This window comes from Sinohyriopsis cumingii, chromosome 3 (genome assembly GCF_028554795.1).
Source record: "Sinohyriopsis cumingii isolate HCF-2022 chromosome 3, ASM2855479v2, whole genome shotgun sequence".
In the NCBI taxonomy this organism is placed as follows: Eukaryota; Metazoa; Mollusca; class Bivalvia; order Unionida; family Unionidae; genus Sinohyriopsis; species Sinohyriopsis cumingii.
In genome coordinates this window covers 115,383,656-115,394,201 of record NC_142963.1, presented here as the reverse complement: position 1 = coordinate 115,394,201, position 10,546 = coordinate 115,383,656, and the positions used below count along the sequence as shown (strand labels likewise).

At 34.6% G+C, this 10,546-nt stretch overlaps 1 protein-coding gene across 1 annotated transcript; it reads right to left on the bottom strand.

The window, feature by feature from the left end:
• Positions 1–1,410: 1,410 nt before the first annotated feature.
• On the bottom strand, positions 1,411–8,999 carry LOC149803637 (uncharacterized). Its single transcript, XM_089951432.1, has 2 exons — positions 8,841–8,999; positions 1,411–1,859 (listed from the first exon to the last, which is right to left on the bottom strand). The coding sequence occupies exons 1-2, from the start codon at positions 8,903–8,905 to the stop codon at positions 1,556–1,558; spliced, it is 369 nt and encodes a 122-aa protein (XP_089807558.1). The 5' UTR covers positions 8,906–8,999; the 3' UTR covers positions 1,411–1,555.
• Positions 9,000–10,546: the final 1,547 nt, after the last annotated feature.

Below are 10,546 nucleotides of genomic sequence, written 5' to 3'. Positions count from 1 at the left end.
TTTTTTATATCTGATCTGTGTTGGTTCATACGTTTAGATATTTGTTGACTGGTTTGTCCAACATATTGGATGCCACATTTTTTGCATGTTATCAAATAAATAACATTTGATGTTGCACAATTAATATCACAACGCATATTAAAAGTTTCTTTCGTATTATTACTATTGAAAGAAGCATTTTCATTAATAAATGAACAGTGTGAACATCTAGGTCTATTACATTTAGTTGATGATCCTATTTTATATGATGGTTTTTCTAATTTAGAATTAGTTAGGAAATCTTTAAGATTTTTAGTCCTTTTATAAGCAAGTGTAGGTTTGCTTTCGTGTAGCGATTTAACACTTGCTTTCCATGATAAGTTTAATAAATCCCAATATTTATTGATAATCTTACCTATATTAGGCAAACTTGGATTATATTCAATAACAAAAGGAACGATATCTTCATTTCTACTTTTGATTTTATATTGTAAAGATTCAAGCTGTGTAAGAGAAGATACCTTTTGGAAAGCAGTATTAATGATGTATAAACAACACATACACGTAGAATGTATGACCGGTTTCGCTCTACTGCTTCATCAGACTGAATGGAAAATGAATTTAATAAAATTGCTTACGTCATTAAATTTATTCTGTTTCTAAGTGATCAATAAGATAAATAATATGACATAAACAAGACGACGTCATAGCTTACATTTTTAACCTAATTTTCCTATTCTGTAACGAGTAATTGACATGGAGATATTCATATATAGCACAGATTGGTGATATTTTAATACATAAAAATATATTAAACTGGATCATACAAATACATATATCTCTATAGATAACTATCACTAAAATTGATATATAAAGCCCTCGCCTTTACCTATCACTGCCATCTCATCTCTCCGCGTGGTTAAAATCTAGGACTCGGCCAATGTGACATATATATATATATATATATATATATATATATATATATATATATATATATATATATATATATATATATATATATATATATATATATATATATGTGTGTGTGTGTGTGTGTGTGTGTGTGTGTGTGTGTGTCCGATAGATTGAAGATAGGATAAAGATTGATCGATTGATCAAGGGACCAATACATACATTTTCCTGAAATATCGGAGAACGTCCCTAATCAATGTAAAAACTTTATAAGAAAGATGTTTAGCATGAGTATGACGCCAACATAGTTATTAAACGACTACAATTACAAGTAATATACTGCTGTTATTATTATTATTATTATTATTATTATTATTATAATAGAATTCTGGGGAATATTGTTCAATAAAAAATACCATTTTCATTTTCTTACATCACCTTGTCTATGTGATGCTATGGACCTTGCAATATACTGATTTCTAATGCAAGCCTCGACACAATAAAAAAGAGAAATCGGTATAATCTACTTTTCTTTAATTATGCAAATATCTTCATGGTTTTAATTTAACCTGACACTGCACGTCTGCAAACAAAATAATTTTTTCCAATTTGTATTTTGTTGTAAGCTTCGTAGTATTTATTGGTGTTTGTTGCCGAACAAGGATCATGTTGGATCAGGTTGTCTTCTGCACAGTGCATCGCCAGAGGCTTTCTTAGCATTTTGGTATTCAGCGGTATTTTTGAATTTAGCAGCTTTCCATGCTGCTTTATCCTGCACGTCATCTAGTGTCTTGTACTTGTAGCGACTACCGTATTTTTGGTACACAACAGAGCTTACAGTATTAGGGTACAGAGGGGAAGCTACGCGATTAACCACTGAGTATGCAACAGCAAGTTGTCCCTGGGCTGGCTCGCCTCTCGCATCGCCAAATACAATTCGAGCCACAATTTCGATGTTTGCATCCGTGCTGCAAAAAAATAAAAATCAACATTCAGAAGGCTGCAATACCATTAATGCACTTTCACATCACTGCCATTCTGAATAATACAAACATATTGTATAAGCAAATATTCCAGTGTATCGGAGTAATTAACTATCGCAGCTTATCAACAAAATCCCAACACAGGCCAATACCCAGCCAATACTTTCGCTGGCAAAGGTTTGAGACATTGTGTGATTTACAGTGGCACTGGCAGCTTGTCGAACATTTAGGCCTAATGTTCATCAACATTCGACTGCCACTGTATGTCATATACAAATTCTCGTCGTCATGGCTGAACAGTTTAAAAATAGTTTTGATGAAATTTTCAGTATGCACTAAAACTGAACACTAATTCATATAAGTGTCAACATAAAATACTCTTATTTTATATAATGTGCTATGATAACGAATTGGCGTGGTTATCTGTGCTCCTTCGACAGGTTAATTAGGGTTGTTGTTGTTGTTAAGTTTAATTATAGTGGCGTGCGCACAATTGTGCATGTGCCACTTTTTTCTGACTGCACCGCAGCCTGCTAGTTGTTCCTGGGGAAGGGAATGGTGCCACCTCCCCCAGGCTTTTATGAATTCAAGGAACCCTGATAGTTTGGTCTCAATCTGTGGGTCCATAAAGGTCCCTTACAGTTGAATGGTTGGCTGTCATTAGTGGGAAGGAGAGCTCGGGAACGGTCCTGCTTGCTTTACATAGCTGGTTTCTTGTTGCATTTGCCTGGTGTTTCTTGCGATTTTTTGTTCGATTTTTTTTCTTCTTCAAAATGTTCTAAAAGGGTGGGGGGTGGATGTTCTATGCTGTTTATAGAGGTTCTTAGTAGAAATCATGTATGAAGAGAGATTTTCAAGGTTATTATGGTATTACTAGTCGAGGTGTTTAGGGTGTGCTTCCTACGTTATGTTATTTATAAGTTTTTAGATATTGCCTCTTTAAGTTATTTATTAATTAATGTTTTTAGAGATTGAATGTTATTTATACATTATTTAGCAAGAGACCGGAGTCCTAGCCAATTACACGGTTCTTTAAGGACATCTAGGACATCCGATTTTGTGGTTTCCTTAGTTTTTTATAGGTGCTTCGTAAGTGAATTGTTTAGTAATACTTTTATAAAATTGAATGCTATGTTAATGGTTTTTATGTGGTGGCTTCTAAATTTATTTAGCTAGTTACTGGGTCTTTTGGTTTTGTGGGGATAGTAATTATATTTTGTTCCTAAGTCCTGCTGAGTCTATGAATTGATTTATATTTTTATATGCTGATTGTTTATTTTTTTATTAGAGTCCATAAGTAACTCTGGGTTTGTGTGTGGTGATCCAATCTCTTTTTGATTTTTGATAAATATTTTCCGAGCGGGTTGATATTTTGGGCATATATTGAATACGTGGTGTAGATCTTCGGTGGTGTGGCAGTTAAAGCAGTTAATGGTTGCTGGTTTGGGTACTATAAACCTTCCAAAACTGCTTGCTAGTTTAGTTTTTCCAGTTATTATCCTGTTTATGGTTTTCTGTTCTAAATAGTTACCCTTAGGTAGCTGTATTTTCCTATCTACGTTTTTGGGGGTTTCATGGTGCTTTTTACTTTTTGTAGAGGAGTTCCAAAAATCTTGCCATGTTTGGTCTATATATGTTTGTGCGAAGCTTATTGCTTCTGTAGAGCTATAGTTAAGCTTGATAGAGTTTTGATCTCCTAGTTTGGTTTTTGCAACTTTGTCTGCTGTTTCGTTGCCAGAGATTCCAATGTGCGACGGTATCCACATGAGCTCGACTAATTGATGTGCTGTGGTGATATCGTCGATTAATTGGCACGCTCTGTCGAGGAATTGTTCCCTAGAGTGTGTAGTGCGATTTTGGATCGATTTGATAACGCTTAGGGAATCGCTTACAATGACTGCTTTAGGTATTTGGTTGTCTTTGATCCATTGTAGTGATTCAAGTATAGCCCAGAATTCAGTGGAGTAAATGGAGCAATAGTCAGGTAATCTGGATTTGTATTTCGAATTCAGGGATGACTATTGCTGCTGTAGTTCTTGGTAGGTTGTTTGTTTTTGATCCATCGGTATATATTTTAACATAGTCCAGGTATTTTTGGTTGATTTCGTTTACGAGTACAGGTTTTAGTAAGTTTTCTTGTCCTTCTTTATTGCCTAATTTGGTAGCTTCAATGTTAATCCTTGGTGGTTTTTGTAACTACGGTGATTTGTTCTGGTCTGTATTGTTTGTTACCTGTTTTTTTAGTAGAGGTATCTTTTCTCTTAGTTCAAGGATTTCTTTGCCACTTGGTGTGGTGGGTATGATTTTGGGTTTGAAGACAACTTTACACTTGTTTATAGCTATTTTGGTGGGATGGTTGTCTGGGTGGGTATCTAATCGAATGGAGTATCGGAGGAGCAGTTCTTGCCTACATAATTTTATGGGTAGTTCTCCTGTTAGTGTTTGTAGTTCTTCTAATGATGTTGATGGGAGTGTTCCTGTGCATAATAGTAAGGCTTTTCTCTGGATAGTGTCAAGTTTTTGTAGTACAGGTTGCTTAGCCGAGTTATATGCTTGGCAACCGTAATCCAGTTTTGATCTAATTAGGCTTTTATATATCGTGAGGAGGGTTTCCTGGTTGGATCCCCAGTCAGTCCCTGTGATGTTCCTGAGTAAATTGAGATCTTGGTTACAATTCTGGGTGAGTTGTTCAATGTGCTGTTTCCATGTGAGGTGGTTGTCAAAGAACATTCCTAGGAGTTTTACTACTGTTACGTATTTGATTAATTGATTTTATATAGAGAAGTTTGGATAGACTAGGTTGTTATTTCGTTTGGGGGTGAATATGATTGCCACAGTTTTTTCATGAGATATTTTGAAACCCCATTTGTCCGCCCATCTTCCTATATTGTCTACGCTCTGCTGGATTTCTTTAACTACTGTGTTATTGGCAGGATTTCCATTCCTCCATATGCCACTATCATCTGCAAATTGTGACAAGTTTATTTTTGCGGAGGCTGCATTGAGGTCAAGGTCGTTTACCATTAGGTTAAATAGTACGGGACTTATTACACTGCCTTGCGGTGTACCATTTTCAAGTGAAAATTTTTCCGAATGGGTGTTGCCTATTCTTGTGGTAATTTTCCGGCCTGTGAGGAAATCGCCAATCCAGTTGAATAAGCGTCCAGTTATTCCAAATTGGTTTAATTTGGCCATTAGTCCACTGATCCATACTAGGTCGAACGCTTTTTCTAGGTCTAAAATAAACCGCTATGAGGTTGCGATCATTTTTCCTATGTGTGTTAAAAGCGTGTTTGAAAGTCTGTTTCCAATCTGAGAAGTTGGTCAGTGGTGGACTGTTTGTTCCGAAAGCCACATTGATTTATGGAGAGTAGGTTATTGGTTTCTAGGTGGTGTTTTAACCTATTTGCGATTATTGTCTCCATTATTTTGCAAATATTGTTTGTAAGGGAGATGGGTCGGTACGAATTTATGTTGTTGGGATCTTTACCTAGCTTGGGAATTGGTATTACTATGGCCTTTTTCCATTTGGTGGGTAGTTGGTCTTTATCCCATATCCTATTAAAGAGTTTGATTATGGTTATTGTTATATTGATAGGTAGTTTTTTGTAGATAATGTAACCTAACTGATCCTTACCAGGGGATGTCTCGTTTTTGGATCGTAGGGCTATCTTCCATTCATGTACTGTGATGTCGCTATTTAGGTGGGATTCTTTTGTTCCTTGGTCTTGAAACATTTGAGGCTGGGTTCCCTCCATTAGTTTTTTGTGTTCTTGAAAGTTTCTGGTGTGATTATTGTTGCTACTCATGTTCGAAAAATGCTTCGCTAGGAGGTCTGCCTTATCTTTATTTGTTATGACATTTTTAATTTTTGGGGCTGAGGTAGTTGCTTTCCCTTTTATGGCTTTTATCTTGTCCCATATTTGTTTTGAGTTTGATTTTAGACTCAGTTTAGAGCAAAAGGTTTTCCATAGATTAATTTTAGCAGTTTTTATAGTTTGTTTTAGTGCTTTTTCTTTATCTTTATATTGCTGGAAGTAGATAGAATTTTTGGTGCGTTTATATTTATTTAAGGCCCTTTTCTGTCTTTATGTGCTCTAGTGCACTGTTTAGTCCACCATGGTACAGGGTTTTTATTTTGGATATTAGTTGTCTTTGGGATGCATCGGTTAGCTGCTTCTATAATTGTGTATGTTATCATAATACATGTCAATACTTGGGCTTTCTAAGTTTTCTGGATTTACTCTAGCTAGTAATAATTGGAATTGGTCCCAGTCTGCCTGTTGGTATCTCCATTTAGGTGGGGTTTCGTTTGGAATGTGTTGAGTTTTTGTTTGAATATTGATTGTGATGGTTAATTAGGGGGTAAACCGAAACGTTGATGATTGTGCAGAGTGGGATACAAAACGTTATTTGTGAAAACCTTGTGAAAGCGATCGCAAAGATTTGGATTGGTGCTTCGTAGATGTGCTTAATAGCCTTTGAAATTATGCCCATCGCAAAGGTTAATGAAGTGGATAATTTCTTTAACATATCAACTGAAGAATGGTTTATCCTGAATAATAATAATAATAATAATAATAATAATAAAATTATTATTATTATTATTATTATTATTATTATTTAATATGATGATCGAGTTTTGTTTTACTGAGGCGAAGCACTAGGGCTGGTTAATCGGACCCCAAATCTGTATCGATTATCTGTTGAGATATATCAAGAAATAATCGAATTTCTATCATTTAATAATCGAATATTAATCGTTTCCGACGACTTACATAAACGGATTACAAGGAGCAGAAAAGTATTTGCATTGATAATGCACACTCCAACCAACGATGCTCTAGATAAGCCTTGAATGACATTCCAGGAACTTGATGACATTCCAGGAATTTCGATGACTTTCCAGGAAATACTTCAATGACATTCCAGAAAACTGGCTTCATAAAAACTCATAGCAATAGCTATTTAAAAAAATATTAATTTTCAATCACACGTCATATTATTACACTGCAAGGGAGATAAATACGCCTAGATGCACATTATTTTCATCTAAGGTAGACTCGAACATAATTTTCAGCCTCACAAAAGCTTCATTCATATTTTTTTCTTCCTGAAATGGACTCAAACAGTGCACTTTGTTGTAATACGTTTGAACGTATATTTTTCAATGTGTGTATAGCTGAGGTCTGCAGCATGTCAACGCAGGGTGAATGGCATGCTCTGCTTCCTCTGGTCCATTACTGTTGTCACTTCATGTCAGGATCCGTGGATGAGACTGAGCAATTCTAGTTCTTATTTCAACGCGAGAGGATGGTTTTCATGGACGTAAAATGTCTTCAAAAACATCGTTTACGTACGTTTTGTAACCATAATGATTAACAGATTACTCAGGTAATGGTATCAGTACCGTATAAGTCACATTACTTGGGATTAAATTAATCATGTTTTGCTATTAAGTTTGCATTAATTGGAGACAAATACTTTTTATTTTACCTAAACTTAAAATGACCTTATCGACAATTTTAAAGTTGTATACGGCTGAGTACACAGCCATAATCTTGATTCAATTAAAACAATAACTCTTCCATGTTATGTATATTATATACCAAACGGATTCGATTGGAGATGTCTACAATGACACGTCATAACATATAAAGATTGATAATACTTGACGTGTTGTTGTCTTCCTGGTTGAAACTTAGAACAGTGTTATTAATCATATTTTACTTCGAACTTTCATGAGAGACCACCTGTCTTTAGACCATGATCCTATGTATATTATGCATATTTGGATCATTGCCAAGCATCTCATGCATTTGATTACAATATAGTATCGTATCAGCTAAAACATTTCATGTGTTTTGACTCTTTTTCAACCGTTCGTATTCTCTCTTTTCTTCATTCACCTTATCCATTTTTGTCATTGCTATGAGCGTCTACGAGACGGGATTGTCATAAGCTTCAGGTGGAATTACTTTTCTGCAGACGGCGAAACATCATTAAACCTGCCCCTTTACAACCTGGAATCCTCTGCAGATTGGTCAATATTTTATTACCAATAAAACCGTTCTTATGATAATCGAAATCTGTAAACGTGCTACTTTTACTGAACTGCCAAATGCTTATGTTCTAACAGTGACAACTTTAGGCAAACTTTCCTGTATTTTATTTTCATCCATAGTTCATATGTATTAGGACCTTTTTGGCCCATTAAACGTTGCTGTATTGCGTCCAAGGGAGTAGGAATGACTGAAGAGCCCTGAGTAATTCGTATTTAAGAGTATTTTTGTCGACATCAAACTCTATGAGTAATTCACAGTTGATTTCCAGATGTGTTAACACACACACACGCACACACGATCACACACACTTTGACACAAGCAATATTCAAGTTCATTTCACTGCGCAAATGGATGAGGTCGAACTGCACTTTCAAACGGACAGCTACCTTTACACATTAACTTAGAAAACTAGCGAACGCAATGCTAGTGTTTATAAGTGTTTTAAATATTAACGGTTGAAATATCAAAAATCAATGTCCGGACTGGTATTAAATTGATTTTAAGAAAAAACAATCAGATCCACGAATCAACGTTTTTCAAAGGTAAACAGCAAGTAAGATAAAGAAGAAAATATTGAATATTGGGAAGGTATGACTACTTAAAACTTGTTGCTTGATATCGGCAATATATCTTATAAAACTGTGCTTCTATCCCCGACAGAACAAAAGTTTTTAATTCCTATATTACTGAACAGATTGTGACGCCACCAGGTGGTACACAGTAAAACGTAATTGTATATGTTGATAGACAGATAGGAGATTTAACATTAACATTTGATAGCGTGTTCGCCAGGGCAAAACCCATGCATATAGACATCTTTTGTTCAGTGAGTATATAAGAACTATATCATAACTTTGTTTTTACTGTACTGCTAACAACTTTGAAGGAAGGTATGCCTTACCATAAAGTTTCGGCCTTAGCACCAACGAGGAAAACCAACAGGAAAAATACAGGCACTGGCGACATCTTTGAAAGCAGGATGTGATCCGCTCGCTTCAAAATTTATTGTAATATCTATCTACGAACGTGGCCAATTTATATCTTGGAATGTAGACTTTGACGTCAAACCTTCCCGAGTCACATGAGTTGCCTTCGTTTCTATTGGTAGACTATCAATACTGAACATTAAACAATCCATACCTACCAGCTCTTTAACCTATCGTAAACTTCATTTTCACTACAGTAAATATCACCGTCTACAACACGGCTTGTTTTCTATATAAATAAACGATGACTTGGTTTTATGCTTCACAATTTAATTTGAACGTCACACAATAGGTACAGAAAGAAATACATATAAGGTGCCAGAAAGCTGCGTGGTGAATCTTGCTAAAACTAAGACAACTATGTACCGATTAATACACATTGATAGGTACAAATTAAATTTGCTCTGTTGAGACGTTAACAACTTTAAGTACAAATTATTGTCAGTCTAGGACATTGTTTAGATAAGAAACCAAAGAAAGAAGAAAAACACTTTGGAATATCAACGTTTTCATCTGATGAAATATACTACATTGCAAACTGTCAGGGTAAATTTGTCTTGAAAATCAAATGGACACAAAAGTGACCATTAGAAGTTCTTATCATCTGATTGGATTGCAGGTAGTTGTGGTTTCCGAGAGGAAAACTGATGTAGCGCTTGCTATTCGTGATCATGATCTTTTCCTTTTTATAGTATCTTTATTTAAATGATAAATTGACTAAACGTTCTTTAGTTTTCAGTAACACAAGAAGAACTCTTCGAAAGAACGCTTCACAATAGGGTGGTTCTTAGTTAAGTATCACCAAAGAAATTACTAGATATGTACCAGTCAGAGTTTCTGTATCAAAGTTCCTTTTTACCTCCTTCTGAATTCATAATTCTGCATAATTATATATTCTTGGAATCGAAATGGAACAATCGTCTTCCTCTGGAATCAATAATATCTGAACACCAGTTAAATCGCAATCTTTCATCCTGGAAGGAAGGAACATACCAAGGATCGAGAAAAGGAAAGATAGGGTAAGAAAAACATGGACAAAGAACACACAACTAAATCATAAAATATATAGCAAAATATTTCACTTCCACAGAGAAAACATAAAGATGGCATAATACTAGCATTACAACTGCACCTTATTATAGGCAGGTATCAAAACGAACATTAGATATTCAATCCATATCACGGAAAACTATATATATATATATATATATATATATATATATATATATATATATATATATATATATATATATATATATATATATATATATATATATATATATATATATATATATATATATATATATATATATATATATATATATATATATCTGTGTGTGTGTGTGTTGACTGTTACTGATAATAAAATTATTAGTAAATATGTTTACTTTTTCCGGGTTTTTTCCCATTGAAGAAGTCAGGCTGGTGGTATCTTAGGAGAATTAAATTGATTCCCAATGGATGTGTTAAATCATGTGTGTTCTTTTGCGATGCTGGAAATTAGCAATTAGTCACGTTGGAGTAGTTTTGATATACGTGTCTTTTCGTTTGTATATGATTGCCTCAGACTGGGCTGGATTTTTTTGTTCTTATTTCTTGTATTCTTGTTGTAACATCAAGT

Bases quoted from the DNA above. Each gene is read 5' to 3' on its own strand.
- LOC149803637 (XM_089951432.1), bottom strand. From the start codon at position 8,905: ATGTCGCCAGTGCCTGTATTTTTCCTGTTGGTTTTCCTCGTTGGTGCT. The intron at 1,860-8,840 runs GTAAGGCATACC...ATTTTTTTGCAG, and splicing joins GCTAAGGCCGAAACTTTATG to CACGGATGCAAACATCGAAA.